Below are 24257 nucleotides of genomic sequence, written 5' to 3'. Positions count from 1 at the left end.
TTATTTTTGTTGTTGTACTTGCTCATTTTGTCATTGTGTTGTTTGTTTGCTTATTTGTCCGTTTGTTCTACTTGTTTATCATTTATTCGAATTTTGTATTGGAATAGATGTAAGGACAGGTTGTAAGAAAAGGCGTAGCCTTAAACCTCTATCCTTGTAAAAAAAAGTTTTATCATCATCATCATCATCTCTCTTCATCACACACACACACAAACCTCTTGCAAGAGCAAAAAGAAAAAGAAAGAGAGAACAGTTCTGACAGTATCCAACATCCATCCAGAAAACCTGGACACATTCTTTTTAAAAATGGCACGAATAACAATAACTGACAAAGCACAAGCTGTTGTGTATATCATTATTATTTTATTTCAATGAACTGTAAGCACCAAGCACCACACTACATTTTTAAAGAAGAAACAGAACGAACACACCAATGACCAATATGCAGATAGTTTCAAGACTTTCACTACTTTCCTTGTCTCTGGAATAGCCATACCTGCTGGTTCATAAGCTATCATACCTGCAAGAACTCTTCAGATTCGTTAGTGAAGAAATCACTTCACTTGTTTATTGTTATTGTCACTGTAACTTGCCAAAACTCGGATCTGATCACAGCAATTAAACAATGCTGATTATCTCTCTTGTTCAATAGTAGTCAATTCCTCCGAAAACGGCGTATGGCTGCCTAAATGGTGGGGTAAAAAACGGTCATACACGTAAAATTCCACTCGTGCAAAAAAACACGAGTGTACGTGGGAGTTTCAGCCCACGAACGCAGAAGAAGAAGAAATAGTAGTCAATGGTGTTAAAAGAGTGACCTTAATTTGGCGGTTTTTGTGTTATTTAGTATAAATATAATTTAAACACTTGTTTTACTGTGCCTGTGGCTGGTGGGTACCACCAGTCACAACCCCTCGGTCAAGAAGCGTGCGTTCTTTCCTGCATGCTTTTTATGGTGCATTTTTGTGTGAGCTGATGTCAGATATATTTGACTGTCCAGCAGTTGACCGGTCACTTGGTAATTTACCTGCGCCCGCGTAGCAGCAGCGCTCTTCACTCTTAACCTTTACGCTTGGACTTTGTGCTGGACTCTTAGACTGGGCTTGCCAGGGTATCCGCGGAGTTTTAACAGGGTTAAGTCAGGTCAACATACACAATACAATGAGAGGAATTCAAAATTTTGTTCTGTGACCTACACGGCTTGGGAATTCTGACAATTCACATTCAAACAAGTACATTTTGGATCTCCTGTCTAATTGTGATTGAACTGCATCATATAAACTAACAAGTCGCGTAAGGCGAAAATACAACATTTAGTCAAGTAGCTGTCGAACTCACAGAATGAAACTGAACGCAATGCAATGTTTCAGCAAGACCGTAGCATCGTCAGTCCACCGCTCATGGCGAAGGCAGTGAAATTGACAAGAAGAGCGGGGTAGTAGTTGCGCTGAGAAGGATAGCACGCTTTTCTGTACCTCTCTTCGTTTTAACTTTCTGAGCGTGTTTTGAATCCAAACATATCATATCTATATGTTTTTGGAATCAGGAACCGACAAGGAATAAGATGAAAGTGTTTTTAAATTGATTTCACACAAAAAATTTGATAATAATTTTTATATATTTAATTTTCAGAGCTTGTTTTTAATCCAAATATAACATATGTATATGTTTTTGGAATCACCAAATGATGGAGAATAAGATGAACGTAAATTTGGATAGTTTTATAAAAAAATTTTTTTTTTTTACAATTTTCAGATTTTTAATGACCAAAGTCATTAATTAAATTTTAAGCCACCAAGCTGAAATGCAATACCGAAGTCCGGGCTTCGTCGAACATTACTTGACCAAAATTTCAACCAATTTGGTTAAAAAATGAGGGCGTGACAGTGCCGCCTCAACTTTCACGAAAAGCCGGATATGACGTCATCAAAGACATTTATCAAACAAGAAGGGCAAAGCCCATACGACTCACATGCTTGACCTTGACATGACCTTGACCTTCAGGGTCAAGGTCAAATAACTAAACCTAGCAATGACATCATACACTAAGAACTGCTTTACACATTTTTCCTACCAAAATACATGTGACCTTGACCCAAGGTCAAGGTCATCCAAGGTCATGCAACACAAAGCTGTTAATTCAAGACATAGGAAGTACAATGGTGCTTATTGGCTCTTTCTACCATGAGATATGGTCACTTTTAGTGGTTCACTACCTTATTTTGGTCACATTTCATAAGGGTCAAAGTGACCTTGACCTTGATCATATGTGACCAAATGTGTCTCATGATGAAAGCATAACATGTGCCCCACATAATTTTTAAGTTTGAAACAGTTATCTTCCATAGTTCAGGGTCAAGGTCACTTCAAAATATGTATACAATCCAGCTTTGAAGAGCTCCTGTGACCTTGACCTTGAAGCAAGGTAAACCAAACTGGTATCAAAAGATGGGGCTTACTTTGCCCTATATATCATATACCATAAACTAAACCAAAAAGCTGTGACAATCATTACCGATTCCTTTACCACAAAATAAAGGTAGCATATAAATCTTATAACATGAAGAGCTCAGAATGTAAGGCTTACACCGATAGCTCAGATTCATCAGCTTTGTGGGAATGGAGGGAAAAAGGTTAAATGCATAGATGTTTGGTTCGGCAAATACCCAATGGAATGTGTATTACATACAGCACAAGGGGTATGTAGTAATCATATACATGTACAGGTGAAATTCAAAACTCAAAGCAGCGTTATATGAACAAAAAATACATCATTGTAGGATGATCATCTGTTCATTTTGGAATTGTAGTTTACACATATTAATATTGATAACTTAGTCACTTGTTCCACAAAAGGGCAACACAAAATCGGTTCATTTTGGAATAAAAAAAACAAGGAAGGTATGTATGCTATTGGAACGTTATACTTATCAACAAAACAAAAGTGATCTTCGACCCAGCAATCTTTTAAAAGGACAGACAAACAAACACTTATAATACAGAAAAATAAACTTATCTGACAAATTGTCCAGATCTCGAAGCTCGCTAGAAAGACACAAGCGAGATAATGATCATGAATTAATTTTGAAACTTCTGTTTATACATAAAATTGTAATACACCTTCACCTTCTGCACTACCTGCTAAGCTGATGATTAATTTGTAACCATCACCTGCAGACAAATTAATGAAGTCTGAATGTCTTCCATACAAAGAAGAGGGGAGAAGTCATGATTCAATAGTCTCAGATCCACCGAAATCCGCGTATGCTGCCTAAATGGCGGGGTAAAAACGGTCATACACATCAAAATCCACTCGTGCAAAAACATGAGTGAATGTGGGAGTTTCAGATCATGAACGAAGAAGACGAGAAGAAGAAGAGTCTCAGAAAAACACAGGTAAAAGCTTGAGAACACAAAGAAGGTGACATTCTGGAAAATAAATTGTGTATGCACTTGGGGCATCAAAACACTTTTAAAATATCAGCACACTATTAAAAGAAAACAAATTACATTCACATAAGTTTCATACAAGATAAAGATACAAAAAGTCCAAAAGACAGATCATAGGGTTCACAGGCATTTAAATAAAAATAAAAATAAAAACTCAACAAATGGTAAATGTAGCACCTAAAAATAAAACTGACATGAACATAGGACTAGGAGCATAATTCTAAGGGGGTATCTGCTATATCAAAAATGCCAAACAAATACAGTGAAACCCCCCTTTTATGACCTTCAAAAATCTGAAAAAATCAGGACTTTAAACGGAGGTAGTCTTAAAATGGGGGTAACTTTACAGAGCTTCATGAACAGAAAAAGCTATGAAGGTCTTAAAATGGAGGAAGTCTTAAATGTTGGGGGGGGGGGGGGGGGGGGTCTTAAAAGGGGGGTTCCACTGTAATGACTCAATTAGCTCTTTATGGCACAAAAAGTGAAATAGAATCTGGAACATGACGGTCGCAGCAGATAAACAATTCAACAACATTCATAGTACATGTACACTTAAGAATGTTACAAAAAGGAAAAGCAAAAGTGTAACAAACCATTTTTTTTTTATAGTATTTATTATGATAAAACAATTTTGATGTTCTACAAATTTCAGCATGCAAGACCCTTGCAGCAAGAACTTCATGATTACTGGACACATCATATCAACATTTCTTTTAAAAGGTGGCTACATTTTAGCATACAAAACTTTACATTTAGCTATCCAATGTCTCTCTGACATTCAAATATAGAACGCATGTGGATGCTCCGCAAGACAATTAAACAATAACATGTTCTCCCTTACTAACATGCCAACATATTTACATGTAATGTGTCATCCCTACTATTCTGTACATAAAAATAAATTCTTGGAACATTTGCGTAATCAGATCTAGTCATTAATCCTTCTGCTTTGCATCAAAAATGATTTATTCTTCCCTGAGCGCTTTCAGCATGTGCACACAAAAGGCACTCAAAATCCCCATACAACGGCAAACCAATATCTTCGCTAAAAAAAATAAAATAAAAAATTTCATGAAAAGAAAAAAGTCTAAACTAACAAAAATACACTACAGAGGCACGCGCAAAACAATATTTTCAACTTATATAAATTGGAAAAAAAAAGGCTAAGCATCCTAACATCCATAATATTTATCTATAATAAACTTGAATATCTTTTTTGCTTAGCAGAACAGTCTGTTCCAGTACATCAAAAAATTTAAGTTCAGAAATGTCACACAACTAGCAGCAGTAGACACTTTAAACGCCCAGGTGTGCGTTAAAAATGCTCAGTGTTCAGTTTTGTTTCCTTTGCTGTGTAAATATTTTCACAAGAAAATTATGCACTGTGAGTGCAAAAAATAACGTGCAACCTGTGCCGATGGAAGCCCGGAGGGACTGATGGCCTAAATGGTTGGTATAACCACATACAGTTACAGGCAAACCTGTCTATGACGACCATCCAAGGAACCAACCAAATGTGGTCCTTATAAACTGGTGGTCGCAAGCATTCAGTTGACCATCACCTTAATAAGTGCATGAATATAGGCAGACATGACCAAAACCACACCAAAAATGATCAACAAACAATTGCCCTTTAAATATACCTTGAAATATCTTAACTGAGTACATATTTTCAAGGATTGATCTTTCTTAACAAAATGATCTTACTCCTCCGAAAGCAGTGTATGGCTGCCTAAATGGCGGGGTAAAAACAGTCATACACATAAAAAGCCACTCGTGCAAAAACACAAGTGTACGTGGGAGGTTCAGCCCATGAACGAAGAGGAAGAAGATCTTACTAAAAACGGTGTAACAATTATGTTGTACAAAATTGCTTTACAAAACGCTGAATTTTTAACAAGAGCAAATCCTCATACAGTTCACCTTCGCCAAACGCAACATAAAAAAATTATTTTCTGTAACATATGTTAACCACAAGCGTGTTCTATTTACCTGAAAGCGTGCACTGAAGAGAGGTATATTCACTAGCAGTGGTAACTAAATTTAAACATCATAGTCAAGTCTAGTAAAGGCTGAGACGATGGACATGCAGGTGTGGTCCATTCAATGTCAAATATTCATCAAAACATTGCGTATTATTATCATATTCATCAAAATGGAACAAAGCATACATAAAATTGTAATGTTGTCAGATAATCATAACATTACAGAAAAAGTACTAAATCATACATGTATATATTATACGAAGATAACATTTTTCAAATGTAAGCATCATGAGAAATTTGCCTGGCTTCATGGCAGCTGGTAGAGAATAGAATGTTGGTCTTCAACGTGAAACATCAGACCCAGTGGAGAAAAAGAAGAAAAGTTGTGTGTAAGTTTTCAACATCAAACAGCAACTCTGATTGAATGGAAAGAAGAAGAAAAAAACTTGTACACATATATTGTGTTATGTGTAAGATTATTATCCCTGACTAGATCATTTATTTCATTACCTTGTGTATAAAGTATGGCATGTGAGAATATCCACTAAATATGATTACCCATGTCTCGGAATTGAGACTAGAAAAAAGATTAACACCATACACGTACTTAACATCAACACATCTGGTTGAACAGATCTGGTTGAACAGATATGATTGAACAGATATGGTTGAACAGATATTATTTTGTTGACCTTTATGAACAAAAACTGCGGATACATAATCTGATAATGAGGTAAACAGGAAAACATGTAATTTGATATGGAAATGCATACATAAACACAATCTTGTAAATCACGCAGTCTGAGTGATAAAGTATGCAAATGTTCAGTTCTTTTCAAGAAAGCACAGTAAAACTCAAAACTATCATCTATGATACTCTTTTTTCCCCAACAAGCTGGCTTCGTGAAAATCCATCACAGAGTTACATCTAAGCAGCAACCAGGAACAAATTCATTCCAAAAAACCACACACACAAAAACAACAACCATGAAGCGGCCAGAAAGCTTTTCTGACTTTGAAGACAATTCAGGCTTAGACATCTCTAGCATCTATACCAGTCACAAAGTGAATGTTAAACGCCATGAACATCAGGGGGAAAACATGATCAGACGAGTAGAAACAAATACAGCAATCAAAGCACACAGTGACACAAACTGGACGCAGCAATATACTCCACAAGAACCAGATTAGCAACGATGATTGCACTGATATATGCTTCATGTAAACACCACGGCATCTTCTCTTCCATCACCTTTCCTTTAATTATGGTAAGTGTCCATGTTACGAAGATAGACCTGCAATGTGGAGATTCTTTGGGTGACCTCTCATGGCAGTAACTGCAGAACTGATCCTCTAGAATGATGGTGACCTCTCATGGCAGTAACTGCAGAACTGATCCTGTAGAATGAAGTGAGTAGACTGCTGACTTCAAACATTTTCCACATGGAAGTAAGTGTGTAGTACAAGTACGGTATAAAAAATTCCTCATCGGCAGAGATTCAATAATATGCTCTGTGAAGACAACTATCAGGATCTTGTCGTGGTTGCCACAGAGAAACATGAACACCTGGGTTCTCTGTGGCCCAGGTTACAACAAATGTAGCATTATTTCCACAGAAAGCGTCATGATTATATCTTGCTTGCAAAAGACACATAAACGGGGTAATCTGTGGCACAAGCTGTTGTAAGTCTAGCCCAGATTCTCACAACAGCAGACATTCAATGGTAGGCGTTGTGAAGGCGAGCTGCTTCCATCACGATCGTGTCTTGGTTGCCGTAGAGACGCATGAATGGAGTGATCTCTCGCCACATCTTTTCCCGCTGAAAAAGGAAACACACAGTATGGTTACAAAACATATCGGGTGACATCTTTTTCAACTGAAGAAGAAAAAAACAAAAAAATATGAGAACAAATAATTTCAAAAAAACAAACATGATGCAAACACTACATAAGTATCATCTCTCTTTATTCAAGTGAGAGTTTGAGAATTAGAGAAAACAAGAAGTTTATGAGTAAGTGTGTGGGCGTGTGTGTGTGTGTGTGTGTATGTGCGCGCGCGCGTGCATGCATGCATGTGTGTGTGCATAGTCTCTGTAATTCGTCTAGCTGTAAAAGTCTACATAACCATTCCTCTGCTGTCCGCTGGTTAAAGTACAAACTCAAACACAGACATCAAAACAAAAAATGACCACTAAGCTTCCATTAGCTTTCAAGATTTAAAATGAACCACAATCTTAAGATGAGTCGATGGCAACGTTTTTTTTGTTTTTGTTTTTTTGTATATATATATGCGAACCCTGCAAATTCCTCACCTCCTTGATCTTTTCGTCAAACATGTCGTTGAGGTCATAGTGGAAGTTCCACACTTCAGCCTCTCGCCAGGCATTGTCGGTGTTGGCTGTGTCATCAATGTAACCTCGGTACAGGATGGCTGCAGAAAACCCTGCCAACGCCATGTCATCTCGTGGATCCTGCAAGTGCGGGGTCCCTGATGCACGAGCAAACTGGGCAAAGTACTGCAAAATACCCACATGAGATCATGAAATTTAAAAACAAAACAAAAAAAACAAGCAGTGATCTCAGGAGGTCAGGACACCTTCTGCAGGTTCGCTTTCAGATTTATTCAGGGGACAGAATTAATTTGAATACAGTAGGGTTATTGTTCTTTGTTTGGATCCACAACAGCTCATGCATACTGTACACATTAGACATTAGATACCGTTGTATCCCCTCTTCTATTAAAAGTAGTAACCTTTTTTTTGGGCTACCACCTTGTATCCCCCCTGCCATAGTACACATCAAATTTCAGCTTAAGCCCTTAAACACAAGAGATCCAAGTGTGGACAGAAGTATAGACAGACAACCAAACAAATAGACAGAGTGAAACCAATAACAAATGAAATGTGGCTACACTTACGCTGATCATGTTGTCCTGGTCCAGCTTGAGACTCCCCTCCACCTCCTCCTCCAGGAAGACGCTGGTCAGGAACTCCTCACACATCACGCTGTATGCTGTCGTTTTGCCGTATACGTTGCCCTGTGCGCACATACACAGAAAGTCTTACCACTCATACACATGTTAAATTATCAGTGTCACACATAGAAAAAACAATAAAGTTTATAGTTTCTGGAAAGTTTTAATCATAGACAAAACCAAAGATTCACAAGTACATTGACCTAATTCTCTTTGTCATAAATGGACACACATGCTTGCTCTTTGTCCCACTCTCATCCTTAAGCTCCACTCAGTCTCCTTTATCAAAACCTCTTCTGGCATTTCAAACCCTTACAGCAAACCTACCCCAGGTATTGTCAGTTTCCCAGTGTTGGTCTGCTTGCTGATGACAGCAGATACACACCAGAGGTGCGTTACTTAGGCAGACCGTAACAGAACGTTTTCAACGTTTTCTAGGCAACGCATAGTTTTGTCGTATCGCTCGCTCGAGTACCATTGTCTGGGGTCACTGAAGCGTAACAAAGACGACCGCTCGCCGAGAATGGTCTAGGCAACGGGAGTTTGTGACGAGCATTCTGTAACGTACCTGAGAGGTGGCACGCCAGAAACTATTGCACTAGCTGTACTGAGCTTGCTGTTTGACTCTCTCTCTCTCTTTCTCTCTATCCCAGTCTCTCTCTCTCTGTTTTGCGTGCTCTCTCTCTCTTTCTCTGTCTCGCTCTCCCTGTGCCTGTCTCTCTGTCTACGTCTCTGTCTCTCTCTTTCTCATTCTTTCTTTCTTTTTCTTCCCCAGCCCCCCCCCCTCCCCACCCCCCACCCCACCCCACCCCACCCCTACGAGTATGCGGTCTTGGTAAAAAAAAAATGCAGTGCGTTCAGTTTCATTCTTGAGTTTGACAGCTTGACTAAATTTTGTTATTTCGCCTTACGCGACTTGTTTGCTCTCTTTCTCTCTCTCTTTCGCTCTCTTTTCCCTCCCTCCTCTCTCTCTCTGTCTCTCTGTCTCTCTCTCTCTCTCTCACACACACACACACACATTCTTTATGTTCGTCTGTCTCTCTGTCTCCCCCTCTCTCTCTCTCTGTTTCTCTTTCTCTCTCCCCCTCTCTCTCTCTCTGTCTCTCTCTGCCACTCTCTCTCTCTCTCTCTCTCCCCCCCCCCCAACCTTCATATTTCCGTGCAATGAAGTGTGTGGGTGTATTTGCTTGTTTGCCTGTGCGCATGTGAGTGTGAGTGTGTGTGTGTGTGTGTATGTGTGCTTGTGCATGTTTATTTGTGTATGTGTATGTGTGTGTGTGTGTGTGTGTGTGTGTGTGTGTGTGTGTGTGTGTGTGTTTATATTTGTATGAGCGCACGCACTTGTGTGTGTTTGTATGTGTGCGTCTGTGTGTGTATGTGTGTGTGTGTATGTGTGTAAGCTTTTTTTAGTGTGTGTGTGTGCGTGTGCGCGCACGCGTGCGTGTGTGTGTGTGTGTGTGTGTGTGTGTGTGTGTGTGTGTAGTTGTGTGTCATTCTTTGCTTTGTTTAGTTGTTTGACCTGTGGTTTTGTGTGTCAATTTGTATTTGCTGCAATGTCGCGTTATCTGCTTTTTTTCACAAGATCGGACTTAAGATTGAAAAGGCTGACGTCCACAAAAAGTCAGAGCGAGAAGAATGCCTGCAGATAGTGACATGTGCGGGTTATTGTGATGAGGCATACTGAGGGAAAGAGCTCTCTCTCTCTCTCTCTCTCACACACACATATTCTATATGTCTCTCTGTCCGTGTGTCTCCCCTCTCTCTCTTTCTCTTTACTTCTCTCACTGTCTCTCTCTCTCTGTCACTCTCTCTGTCTCAGTCTCTCTCTCTCTCTTTTTCTCTCTCTCTCCCCCCTTCCCCACCTTCATATCTCCGTGCAATGAAGTGTGTGGGTGTATTTGCTTGTTTGCGCGTGTGTATGTGAGTGGATGTGTGTGTGTGTATGTGTTTGTGTTTATGTGTGTTTGTGTATGTTAATGTGAGTGAGTGCGCGCGTGTGCATGTGTGTATGTAAACATATGTGTGTGTGTGTGTGTTTATGCGTGTATGTGTGCGGAAGGGAGAGAGGGGGCAAGAAAGAGGGGGGGGGGGGGGCGGGAGAGAGGGAGAGGGGGGCGAGAGAGAGAGATAGAGAGAGAGCGACAAAGAGAGAGAAAGGGAGGGAGAGACAAACAGACGGACAGAGAGAGAAAGATAGAGACAGAGACACGGGGAGAGAGAGAGAGAGAGAGAGAGAGAGAGAGAGAGAAAGAGAGAAAGAGAGAGAGAGAGAGAGAGAGAGAGAGAGAGAGAGAGCGCACACGGGCTATTTACTCCTAAGCCTTCACCATTAATCAACCTTTATTGACTGACATGAAGACCACAACACTTTTTCACGGAATCAACAAGAAATCAAACTGTGATTCTGAGCACAAAAAAAACAAGAAGGGCAAAGCCCATACGACTCACATGCTTGACCTTGACCTTTACATGACCTTGACTAAACCTAGCAATGACATCATACACTAAGAACTGCTTTACACATTTTTCCTACCAAAATACATGTGACCTTGACCCAAGGTCAAGGTCATCCAAGGTCGTGCAACACAAAGCTGTTAATTCAAGACATAGGAAGTACAATGGTGCTTATTGGCCCTTTCTACCATGAGATATGGTCACTTTTAGTGGTTCACTACCTTATTTTGGTCACATTTCATAAGGGTCAAAGTGACCTTGACCTTGATCATATGTGACCAAATGTGTCTCATGATGAAAGCATAACATGTGCCCCACATAATTTTTAAGTTTGAAACAGTTATCTTCCATAGTTCAGGGTCAAGGTCACTTCAAAATATGTATACAATCCAACTTTGAAGAGCTCCTGTGACCTTGACCTTGAAGCAAGGTAAACCAAACTGGTATCAAAAGATGGGGCTTACTTTGCCCTATATATCATATATAGGTGAGGTATTCAATCTCAAAAACTTCAGAGAAAATGGGAAAAATAGCTGTTTTTTAGACAACATTTATGGCCCCTGCGACCTTGACCTTGAAGCAAGGTCAAGATGCTATGTATGTTTTTTGGGGCCTTGTCATCATACACCATCTTGCCAAATTTGGTACTGATAGACTGAATAGTGTCCAAGAAATATCCAACGTTAAAGTTTTCCGGCCGGCCGGCCGGACGGACGGACGGACGACTCGGGTGAGTACATAGACTCACTTTTGCTTCGCATGTGAGTCAAAAAGGAAAGCCCCTGCTTCTCCACGTGGGGAACGAAACACACACACTCACACAGATATCCTGAGGGCCAATGCTGTTCCAAGTACAAAGCGACTGCTTGCATGATCGCCCCCAATATGCATGCATGGACTCGGCCGTCAGCGAAGAGACGGGTCCATTTAGTTGAAAGTAGGTAGAGAGGGTAGGACAGTTCGCCGCGAACATAGCGTTGCCTACAACATGAAAACTTTTTGTCTCTGCGCGAACAGATTGTTAGCTCTAGGCAACGCACCCCTGCACTCACTTGCCATACACACGCACACACACACTTTTCCCCTTTCCTTCCTCTTAACCAAACCTACCCCAGGCAGTGTCAGTTCTCCAGTGTCGCTGCGCGTGACGATGATACACTCCAGCACGCGTTTGCCATCCACCAGCATGTGATCCATGGGATAGCCCAGGGGAGAGTACCTCCGTCGCCAGCGAGTGACCACCGCTGAGATCCTGTGGTTGGGTCCGAACCGCCACAGCCTACCTCGACCGCGGAGCCCAGTTCGGCCCAGAGGGTTCCTGCAAGGTTGAAAGGCAATCTTGATCAGTATTGTTTTTTAAGCAAACAAGCTGTCTTCTCTTTGCTACATTCTATTCAAAAGAAGCTGAAAGGATAAAAGAAGACATAAGCCTCTGTACTTTCCACCTGCAGCGGCAATGGTCCCAGTAAAGACCCAGTGGTCCCTGCTCTCCCATCTCAACACACACACAAAACAGGGAAATGAAAGTGAATGTTATCCTTAAAATCACACTAAATTTTGCAGCAATCACGAAAGGTTCAGATACTATAAAAACAAGAAGAGCAAACGCTCGATCGAGTCACTTTCGCAGTTCTGAATATTATATGAGGCATCAGATGGACAGGAAGAAATTGCTATTCACAACACAATGAGTCACGTTCACATAAAATTTGAGCCCGGTCACTTTTATAGTTTCCGAGAAAAGCCCAACGTTAAGTTGTGTGTTGCCGAACAGAAAAGGCTAGTTATCTCCCTTGTTTTTCTGATAACGTTCGTAAAAGGCTACAGATGTAAATACTTTGATGTAAAGAATAATCCTACAAAGTTTCAATCACATCCGATGAACTTTGTCAAAGATATAAAATGTCTAATTTTTCCTTTGACGCTGACCTGTGACCTTGAAAAAGGTCAAAGGTCAACGAAACCATCGTTAAAGTGTAGAGGTCATTGGAGGTCACGACTAAACAAAATATGAGCCCGATCGCTTTGATAGTTTCCGAGAAAAGATATAAAATGTCTAATTTTTCCTTTGACGCTGACCTGTGACCTTGAAAAAGGTCAAAGGTCAACGAAACCATCGTTAAAGTGTAGAGGTCATTGGAGGTCACGACTAAACAAAATATGAGCCCGATCGCTTTGATAGTTTCCGAGAAAAGTCCAACGTTAAGGTGGTGTCTACGGACGGCCGGCCGGCCGGACAGACTAACACTGACCGATTACATAGAGTCACTTTTTCTCAAGTGACTCAAAAATAAAAGATCAGCTTGTGCAAAATTGGTCAAAAGGCCAACATTTTCAAGATTTTTGACAAGTATGGCAGTAAGCTGTCTCTTTTTGTGTGTGTGTGCGCGTGCGTACATGCATGCATATGCATGTGTGCATGCGCTTGTTCATGTATGTATAAAGGCATGCATATCTACACTCAAATCAGCACCCATGTGCAGATGCAGGTTTGTAAAATGTGTGCATACAATGTGTATACATTCTTTTTCATCAGCACCAGCAACACTCACATGGGTATAGACAAGGTGTCTAGTTTGTATCTGAGGGGCTGGTTGTCGATGCTGATCCATGACGTTCGGTCAACCTCAAGGTGGACGCCGTTGATAGTACATGACATAACCGAGTTGTACATGGGATTGAATTCTTGCAAGGCAGGCAAATCCTCTTGCTCCTCTGGTTGCAGGCCTTGTCTCCTGCTCTGTTCAACACGGATTCTGAAAATAGGTGCAAAAGTTATTAGTGGTACGTTTGAGACACAGGGAGAAGGAAAGCGACAGAGGTGGAAAGAGGGAGTGTGCATTTACATGCGTACTTGCATGCAAGCTTGTGTATGGTATGTACATGCAAACTTACATGTGTGTGTAAAGTCTGCATAAGTTTCTGAGAGAGAGAGAGAGAGAGAGAGAGAGAGAGAGAGAGAGAGAGAGAGAGAGAGAGAGAGAGAGAGAGAGAGAGAGAGAGTCAGAGCGAGTCAGAGCGAGAGTGAGAGAGAGAGAGAGAGAGAGAGTCAGAGAGAGAGTCAGAGAGAGTCAGAGAGAGAGTGAGAGAGTGAGAGAGAGAGAGAGAGAGAGAGAGAGAGAGAGTGAGAGAGAGAGTGAGAGAGAGAGAGTGTGTGTGTTTGTGTTTGTGTGTGTGTGTGTGTGTGTGTGTGTATGTGTATGTATGTGTGCTTGTGTGCATGCGTGTGCGTGTAGTGCGCTTGTTCATGTACTAATAAAGGCATGCATATTTACACTCAAATCAGCACACTTGTGCAGATGCAGGTTTGTAAAATGTGTGCATACAATGTGTATACATTCCGACGCACAAACAGACATTTTATATATCTCTAACAAAAAAGTGTACAAAGTGACACTAAAGTCAATTTCAGTTTTTCTCCCTAAAAGGATCAGCTTTGCCTTACTCTAAGACATCTGGGTCCACAAAAATCCTCAGCTCCTCAGGAAACTTCTCCACGGGTTTTGTGTACAAACCAGGATCATACTGGTCATATGGAACCTGAGGAGAACAGCGAAAGACATCTTCAATATTGTTTTTAGATAAACGCATAAACAATATAAAGAAACAAAAAAAGGTTAACAAAAAACACACCAAAAACGAAAACAAAAAAAGAGCAACACCAAAATCCGACAACAACAAAAAACCGAAAACAAAAAAAGAGCAACACCAAAATCCGACAACCAAAAACGAAAACAAAAAAAGAGCAACACCAAAATCCGACAACAACAAAAAAACCAACATAAGTACTACAGCTAGTGAAATTAAAGTAATGACGAAAACATGAACACAGGGATGTTGTGGCTAAAATTAATTTTCTTATGATAATGCACAAAAGTCGCCACAAAAGTTTCTGCAATAGACATTGCTCTGAAATAACTGTGTCCGGTTTGCATGGGTTGTGAAGGAGGGAATACCCTTGTTTTCAGTGAGACAAATAATCCACAAACAAATCATTTTAAGAAAAGATAGTACTAAACATTTTGAACAACTTTTCTTCTTAAGCACTATTTCTTTCTTTATTTGGTATTTACGTCGTTTTCAACCACGAAGTTTATATCGCGACGGGGAAAGGGGAGAGATGGGATAGAGCCACTTGTCAATTGTTTCTTAAGCACTATACACAAGTTGTTTGATTAATAACAAATAAAATAAAAAAGATCCTCCACCTTCCCCTCAGCCGGACTATCACCATGAGGGGTGATTGGCCGTATAAGCAAGCAAGTAAAATGTCACCCAGACATCTTGCATATCTTACCTCCCAAGGAACATATTTGTCGAAGACAGGGAAACGGCAAATGAGGGTGCCTTTGTATGGAGACTGGCGAGCGAAGACGTGAATGAGCTTTTTGGTTTCATGATGCAGCGTCTGTGTTGCCGGGTCTGCCACAAACAAACACATACACTTTGTGTTGATGTTACATGTACCACCATATAAAATAACAGATGAAGCATATGTGATGCCGGTCTGTGACAAGCACAGACATCCGCACACACGCATCCACACACACACACATGTGCAGACAAACACGCACACACACACTTAGTGTTCACAGACCTGTTTACCCCCCAAAATGAAAATCAGGAATGCAGCTGGTACTTTTCCGTAATTTGAGGCATCTTTGAGTAATCTTTTTTATCAACCATAAACCAGCTCGAAAACGATTAAGCGACACGTTTATTTGCGCGCTACCATGCAAAACAAGTACAAAATTGATAACCTTGGTTAACAGTATAGTACTACACACACAGAAGCTCGATGACACACACACACACAAACACACGACACCTGATATATAATATGCAAGTTAACTAAGACAAGTTTACTTTATCTAAAAAAACAACAACACCACAGTATTCAGGGGCGGAGCAAGAGAGCTAGAGGGGGGGGGGGGGGTGTACAACCTGCGGTCCAGGGGTTGGGGGGGGGGGTCTGGCTGAAGAATTTTAGCTATTTTATAAACAATTTGTAGTTTATCCTTGATTTTAAACATGATAAATTGGTGTCAGCAGCCACTCATTATTTCTTTTAAAGTCAGTATTAAATAATGGCAATTTATCTTCATTGATATCTGCTCCAGACAACAACAACAATTTCACAGACAGAAACTGTCTTTAGTTTTTTTCCCACAGACTGAATTTTTGTTGTTGTTTTTTTGCTTTTTTGACATCCCCTGTAACATCCCCCACCCCCACCCCTGGACTATTTACAGTCACTTGAAGATGCATGTGAACAAAACCACCTTACATTCTGTCACATCAGACATCCTGCATTAAAACCAGTCATAATAACTCTCTCCAGAAGCTACCTTTAATTTTAGAGGACCGATTCGTTTATTTCATTTAAACATTTTGTTGTAAGTTTTTCGATTCAAAGAACTGTGATCTTTGCTATATTGGAGAAATATTAATGGAGATCAGTTTTAGACTCAGAAAGACTTGAATTTCGGCAACAGCCAAGTAACTGATGAGCGCGACCATACTCGACCTGCATCTATGTCTCTGGCGCGACTGACCGTAGTGAGAGATCGGTTCGCAGGTCTGAGAGATTCTGTGGAAGTAGAGACCTAGGTCAAATAAACTCGATGCGAAGCAGGCTCATGTTTTGCCAAACATAATTTCGTGTTTTTGTTTGTTTCCATGTTCATTTGTGTACTGCATTTTGTTAAAACTAATGCTGCGTCTGACCTCGGGACACGTGCCGCGACGTGACTCGTAACTGACTAGCTTTGTTGTTGCACTGATCTCAAGTTGATCACCAAAATGAATGTGGTTCGCTCTTCTTAAACTTCACCAGACACCGCCACTTGACTTAATAGTTTTGCCGATATTTCTGTACAACTTTCGCTTTTTTGGTTGGCATTTCGTCCCCACAGAGATCGGCCCTATATTACCTTTCGGACCAATGTCGATCTCAAATCCACGGAATCCGACAAATACCTTGCTGTGCACATGCGCAGAAAAGGCTGTTTCGGTCAGCCTTGAAATCACAGTCTTGGTGACTACCACAATTTCGACTTCGAATTTCCACGCAAGAAAAAGGTTCTCTCGACAGGAATTTCCGGAATTTTCGGTAGTATTCCGTAATACCGGAATTTAAACCCCAAATCCGTAATAATTCCGGACAATCCGGGAGGGTAAACAGGTCTGTGTTCATGATACATGTAACCCCCCACCCCACCCCCAAATAACAGATATAGCATCTGTGTTCAAGGGTCTGCCCCCCCCCCCCCCCCCCCACACATTTTGTGTTCAGGATAACCCTATACAGTGCTCCACATCTTCAAATTATTTGTAAGCAACGTACCTCTGGGCAAAACAGTAAGGGGTATATATTCATACCTCCTGCCACAAATTGCAAGAGTACCAACAATATTTGAACTGTACGTGACTCTTTATCTGACTCTTTAAATTACTGACTTAGTGAAAAACATTTACTTCACATTTAGTTCTCTAGTTCCTCTCATTAGTGGGCAAGGTACACTGCGAGGTGGGTCAAGCTTAAACTAATTTTGTGAAAAATATTCCAATATGCCCCTTTTTCTCTTGCGCTGTCACATTCTACAGTTATGATTCAGCTAATGTTGTAGCGTTTCGTTTGTCTTTATGTGACATGCACCACCACTGCAATTTCTCCATGTGAGATAATAAAGTTAATTTGATTTGATTTGATTGTCAGATCAAAGCAATTACCTCTGCCTCTGTACTCACCGAGCCTCTTGATCATGTGCTTGATTTCTTCCAGCAGAACACAGCTGTTGGTAAAGTTGCTCTCCAGCTGAACCATGCGGTCGTTGAGGTGCCGTGTCAGGACTCTTTGCTGCTCCATCTCTTCCAGTAACTGGCTCAGGCTGGCACAAAACAAATAACATCTTCCTTATTCCCTTACAAAAATTAAAAGGTTGCCGCAAGGTCGCTGCAAACTCGCAGCAACCTCACTGCAAACTGAACAGTGTGCTGCAGATGGTGCGCAGAGGTCCACGGCTAAATGCAACATATTGGCATACGGCTGTGCCCTTGTTGCACACCTCGCAGCAATCTAACGGTGTTCCATTGTACTTTTAAAGCTTATGCACTCAAGTCAAGCTAAAGCCTGCACTGTAGCCAGATATCACTCTGTAAACCTATCAACAGGCACACACCAGCAGCCTCCATTTGCACTATACACACACACACACATTTTGTCTGTGTGTGTGTGTCTCTGTCCCCATCTCTCTCTTTTTACATTTAGTCAAGTTTTGACTAAATGTTTTAACATAGAGGGGGAATCAAGACGAGGGTCGTGGTGTATGTGTGTGTGTGTGCATGTGTGTGTGTGTGTGTGTGTGTGTGTGTGTGTGTGTGTGTGTGTGTGTGTGTGTGTGTGTGTGTGTGTGTGTGCGTTTGTGTGTGAGTATGTGTATGTGTGTGTATGTGTGTGTGTATGTGTGTGTGCGTGCGTGCGTGTCTGTCTGTCTGTCTGTCTGTCTGTGCGTGTGTGTGTGTAGAGCGATTCAGACCAAACTACTGGACCGATCTTTATGAAATTTGACATGAGAGTTCCTGGGAATGATATCCCCGGACGTTTTTTTCTTTTTTTCGATAAATACCTTTGATGACGTCATATCCGGCTTTTTGTAAAAGTTGAGGCGGCACTGTCACACCCTCATTTTTCAATCAAATTGATTGAAATTTTGGCAAAGTAATCTTCGACGAAGGCCGGACTTTGGTATTGCATTTCAGCTTGGTGGCTTAAAAATTAATTAATGACTTTGGTCATTAAAAATCTGAAAATTGTATAAAAAAAAATATTTTTAAAAAACGATCCAAATTTACGTTCATCTTATTCGTCATCATTTTCTGATTCCAAAAACATATAAATATGTTATATTTGGATTAAAAACAAGCTCTGAAAATTAAAAATATAAAAATTATGATCAAAATTAATTTTTCAAAATCAATTTAAAAACACTTTCATCTTATTCCTTGTCGGTTCCTGATTCCAAAAACATATAGATATGATATGTTTGGATTAAAAACACGCTCAGAAAGTTAAAACGAAGAGAGGTACAGAAAAGCGTGCTATCCTTCTCAGCGCAACTACTACCCCGCTCTTCTTGTCAATTTCACTGCCTTTGCCATGAGCGGTGGACTGACGATGCTACGAGTATACGGTCTTGCTGAAAAATTGCATTGCGTTCAGTTTCATTCTGTGAGTTCGACAGCTTGACAAAATGTTGTATTTTCGCCTTACGCGACTTGTTTTTTCTTCCCCATCGATATGAACCTAATGCTATTATCCTTCTGTAATAAAGTTTTCGAGTTTGAGTTCGAGTACTCTCCCCCTTCTCTGTCTGTCTCAGTCTGTCTGTCTGTCTGTTTGTCTGTCTGCATGTCTGTCTGTCTCTCTCTCACCAATCACTCTGTGTCTTGGCCCTCTCCTCTTCCACCTGTTCAGCCTGCTCCTCCTCTGTGTACTGGTTGATGCATTCTTTCCAGTAGTTGTAGTCAGACGTACGTCGGAACTTAACTATCTGAATCTTTGACGCTTGATCCTGCAACACACAAAAGGAGAACAAAAACCACTGGTGAGATGCTTTAATACAAAGAAAACAACCTATGATATCATTAAAAAACAACAAGACATTTCTGATTAAACCAGTGTTCATCTTTATAGTATCAGAAAACAAAACTTCTTACAATCAGAATGATATTAATACGCAGAGCATTAAAGTAGGTGTCACACTTGCGTTACGTTTCACGGCTTATGCATCGCCTTATGAGATGTGCTTATGAAATCGCGTTCACACTTGCGTTACGTTTCATAACGCGGTTCAACATTACCACTTCCGCTTACTCACTCGCACGTGAAAATTGCCGATTTCGAAGAAGAAACTAGTCTTGGTCCGCTCTAAATAACAATGATCGAGACTTCCTGTCATTCCTTCGCGTGACATAGAACCCTCTTACGCCATAATGTGACGTCTTCAAGACATAACCCTGACTTTATTCCTGGATTACTGCGTCCCATGGATACATTTCAAAACACAATCACCACATATGCTTCAGAATCAAAACATAATATGAGTATTCTTCTGCGGATAATCTCATTTTCTGTTGGATTAACGCGGTTGTCCGACAATGGTGCTAGAGGAGAGCAACACTGCAATCGGGCAACTCCCCGTGCAAAGACGAACAACCAATTGACTGGCATCTCCTTTGTAAAACCCGATTGTGGTGGATTTCTGTATTTCACTGGTTCAACCGCGGCAGTCGACCGTCTGTGTTTCTGTGTTGTGAAACTGGCCCCTGGCCTCTCCTGATCGGTCAACTTGCTCCGCGTTATGAAATCTACATAGAGAAATAGAACTGGTCCAAAGCTTATGATTTTGACATAAGCTCATACGCAGAGGTGATTGCATAAGCGTAAGGCAAGTGTGACACCCTGCATAACGCAAATGTGACAGGGCCTTACAGGATTGAAAACTTCTGATACAGCCAATTTTAATGCGCACAGCATCTAAAACTGAACTACTGCTGATAAACTAAAACGATTGTCACAGTGAGCCCTTTCCAAACTTTTTGACGTTTTATTGTTTGACACAGTTGGTTTTGTTTACTTTAATTTTTGTCACTTTCGTCGGTCATGTCGAACAGTGGTAAGAAGAAGAGTTCTAAACAGGTTTCCGCGAGCTTTCTCCGGTTAAGAAACCCTCTAGGAAGGCTAAAGGTTCTTCCAGTTCAGGCGATAGTTAAGGTTTTAGACCCTTCGTCTAGAAATTCGTTTGATGTCACTATCGATTTGCCAAAGTCACCCTCCATGCAGGCTCTGCCTTCAGAGATTGTACCGGTTACGGCTAGCTCTAGCTCAGCTAGTGATAAGCTTGATGTTTCTGCGTTACTCCTCTCTTTGAGGAGCTTTCTTCAACTAGGGCAGAGTTTCTGTCCTTCCCGGCGGGAGTTGGCGATACTCCTCCCTCGGCCACCGTGACTTCGGTTGATGTACATGCTGCCTAAGATGCTGGTGACAGAGGTTTTCATCGGCGTACTCAGGCCTCTTCTGACGGTCGGTCCGATCGTATTCAAGGGTAGCTGGGTTCTCCGGCCAAAACGAAGTGCGACATTTGGAGAAAGTAGCTCCACCCGAATGCCGGGCGGCGAGCGAAAGTTCTGATCCCCTGGCCACTTCGTTCTGCGAGTGCGGGCGGGTGGTACAGGGTAGGGACCCAAATACGCGTTTGGTCTCTGACCAAACAGGGGACTCGCTACCGTCAGCAGTATTTTGATACGGGGTCGGATTGGCACAGCGTTCCCCGCTTCCGCCCTGGGGGCAGGGAAGCAGTCCTTAGGGAAGCATCACTTGGGTCTAAAATCCCTCGGGTGTCTTTCCTTCCGGTTTATGTGTCACCTGGCTACGACAGTCAGTGTGGTAGCGTACTTCCGGTATGCACGGATGTGCAGGACTACAGTTAGGATTTTGGTGCTTCCGCTCAAGAAGAAGAAGACACCAACTTCTGGTTACCATAAAAGCTCCCCAATGCGGGTGTCTTCTGGTAAAGCTTCACCAGACAATAGCAGTCAGTGTGGTAGCGGAATTCCGGCATGCACGGATGTGCAGGACTACGGTTCGGATTACGGTGCTTCCGCTCAGGAAGAAGACATCAATTTCCGACTACCATCCAAGCTTACCCATGTTTTAGCATCGGCAGCGGAGGTAGTTTCGCCGTATTTTGAGGAAGGGGTGGTTGCTTCGGCAAGCTTGTCCGTACCACCACCTTCAGCTTTGGTTGACTTTTCCGCTCAGCTCGTGAAGAAACGCGTTCCTTTCGATCTGCGAATCTCCCTCTGTTGCCTCATTTATGGCCAAGTTTCTGAGCAAAACCGACGGCAAGAACACAGTACGGCGTCGGACTCAGTCAATCCGTGGCTTGCTCATGTGAAGCATCCCACTCCTCTCTCTCAGGGTGCCTGCCAGAAGTTCACTTCAACAGCCACTTTTACAACCTCATCGACACTTGCCCTCCCGCATGCTACTCTTCCGATTACAACGGAACTGGTTACACTTAGGGAAGACGCGCGGCTACAGGAAGGACAGAGCTGTACCTTATACTGAGTCCTCTCTCTTGTCTCTGGGGGAAAAGCACAGGTATCTTTTCGAGTTATCCTTTCTTTCGGAAACTTTGCAAAGATCTCTCTCGCGCTCCATCTCCTCTGCTCTCGGCAACTTCGAGTTTCGTCGTGACGTGGGGGGAAGGACGTCACTACACTGCTAGCCACTTTGGCTAAAGTTTCTGCTGAGGAGATGAGCCTCCCAGCGCGTCTCTTTGCACACTCCGTGCACGCGTGCAGGGTCTTCTTTCTCTCTGGGTCTAGGATCCAAGATAAAGTCACCATCGAGCCACTTTAGTCTTCTCCTTTCACAGAGGGTTCCTTGCTTGCATGGTCAGCCGGCGCTTGGCTCAAGGTGCAAGTAAGAGGCGGAGCTACTCCGGCATTCATTGCTTTTTGTGTTGAGCAGGGGAGTGTTCGCACGTCTACGCTACGTTGCATACCTCCCCATCTTCCGGCAAGAAACTGGGAACTGCTTCAGCTTTCCACACACTGCCTCAAATTAGGCACGATAATGGATAAGCTAGGCCAGCACACATAGGGTTTCAAGAACCTCTGGCTTAGGCAGCTTTGAGTGAATGTACGTCCACTTATGGTGAAGTTGCATACCTCTTCATTTCTGCCTTCTCGGATGAAGCTGCTAAGTGCCACCAATTTTCGCCTAAGCGGCGGAAAACAGGTCAAGCTTTTAAAGCAAACACAGCTTTTCCGGTTTACGGAATCGCTGGCATTCTCATAAGAGTCATAAGCTCTGGTTTTCCATCAGCTCTCCAGAACATGGCCAACTAACTGGTGCACATTCTGACTCAAAAACCTTTAGGTTTACCGAGCCACTGTCCTTAACCTCTCAGATGGAACATGTCCGGCGAAGCTTACCCCTTACTGTAGCCTTCATTCTGTCAGCGACTATCGCCGGGCAACACGAAGGACTCGCATAAATTCCATAGTTTCAGCGATTCACTTTAAGAGGTTACGGAAAGAACTAAGGACACCATCATGTGGCGACCCTTATGTTTGGCACAGAAGCTTTTAGCATTGGGGATCTTTTCCCCATACGCAAAAGATAGTGTTACGCCCCTCAGGGTCCTTTTCTCCCGCGAGTTAACAAGCTACACTCTTATTGTAGTCTTCACAGCGGCGGCCCCTGGATTTTTTCATAACGTTGCAATGTGCTAGGAGGTCTCTCCTACATTGCAGAATAGTACGCACTTGTACTCCCTGTTAAAATCTCAAGTTTTCTCGGCTAAGCCATCGAAGTGACATCACACTCGTCACAGTATGGTATAGGCTTCTGGCTCTACCGCACCTACCCCTCTTTTCCTCTGGATTAAGCTCAAAGAAGGCTGAATCACGGAACTCCAATTTCAGGGATTCAGCTTCGGATACATACTCAGATCTCTCTGCACGCTTTTCTAGCAACAATATAGGCTGAGTCAATTCCGCACTGAGGCAGAAAGAGTGTACACCTTACAACTTACCTTTACCCTCAGCGGGTATCCAATTTCAGGTTTCCAGCACTTGAATTACCAGTTAACAAAACCTTGCAAAATAGAGGCCTTCTCTATCCCTAAGCCAGTTCTCTTACCTTAAAGATATTTTCTCAAGGTTTCAGAACTAACTCCACGTAATGCCTCTAGCCTTACAGTCATCGGGAAACTGAAAACTCATAAGACGCTCACTCACCCCTCCCTCGGGACGGGGAGCGATAGGAGCATGGTCTGAGAGCGGATCAGGTTGCTGATACCCGCACGTGTCTTTCCCAATTGCGGGCTGGGTTAACATCCAATCAGGTTTTCAATACTCCCGACTTTTCACCCCTGATTTTGCAACAGAGAAAGTATACCCGCCTTTTTGCAGCCACGGCATAGACTTTCTCGTTATTTTCAGCAAAAGACCGCAACACGGTCTCGTTCCGACCACCGAGGTTAAGCGGCATCGGTCTCGGTTACTACCGCGATGGGTGACCGTTTTGAACACGGGCCTGTCAGGCAATCTTTTAAATTTCAAGCTGCGGCCTTACGGCTTCAGCTATCGTACTGTTGTTTACTCAAACTCAAATTCAGCAGTACTTCGCTCCCGCGAGGGCTACATGTCTGGTTAACAGAAGTTCGCCCTCTTTATTTCAAGCCACCGCGTAGGGACATGGGTATATAGTTCTCACTGATACCACTCCCTTAGCCATTGAGAACAACGGTTGTCTTCTCTGGTGCTTGTTTTCCTCTCAGAACTTCATCCTTTTCTTTGAAAAGACCAGTGACATTCTGTC

General features: G+C 42.1%; 1 protein-coding gene across 2 annotated transcripts in view; it reads right to left on the bottom strand.

Moving 5' to 3' along the window:
• Positions 1-343: 343 nt before the first annotated feature.
• LOC138969120 (transient receptor potential cation channel subfamily M member-like 2) overlaps positions 344-24257 on the bottom strand; it is a 128882-nt gene continuing 104968 nt past the window's right edge. Inside the window, exons 24-33 of one of the 2 annotated variants that reach the window (XR_011456378.1) lie at positions 19298-19437; positions 17615-17754; positions 15162-15286; positions 14310-14404; positions 13417-13620; positions 11975-12182; positions 8354-8473; positions 7749-7952; positions 2062-7256; positions 344-1981 (exon numbers count right to left, since the gene is read on the bottom strand). Coding sequence is in view for 1 of the 2 variants with exons in the window: in XM_070341829.1 (XP_070197930.1) it covers positions 7155-7256; positions 7749-7952; positions 8354-8473; positions 11975-12182; positions 13417-13620; positions 14310-14404; positions 15162-15286; positions 17615-17754; positions 19298-19437 (1338 nt within the window). In the remaining variant the exon portion in view is untranslated. Of the gene's footprint in view, positions 7257-7748; positions 7953-8353; positions 8474-11974; positions 12183-13416; positions 13621-14309; positions 14405-15161; positions 15287-17614; positions 17755-19297; positions 19438-24257 lie in introns of both variants that reach the window. The other variant, XM_070341829.1, reaches the window with a different exon arrangement.

The sequence above is a fragment of the Littorina saxatilis genome, linkage group LG6, assembly GCF_037325665.1.
Source record: "Littorina saxatilis isolate snail1 linkage group LG6, US_GU_Lsax_2.0, whole genome shotgun sequence".
Taxonomy (NCBI): Eukaryota; Metazoa; Mollusca; class Gastropoda; order Littorinimorpha; family Littorinidae; genus Littorina; species Littorina saxatilis.
The sequence above is the reverse complement of the archived record's forward strand: the minus strand, read 5'-3'. Positions and strand labels throughout refer to the sequence as shown.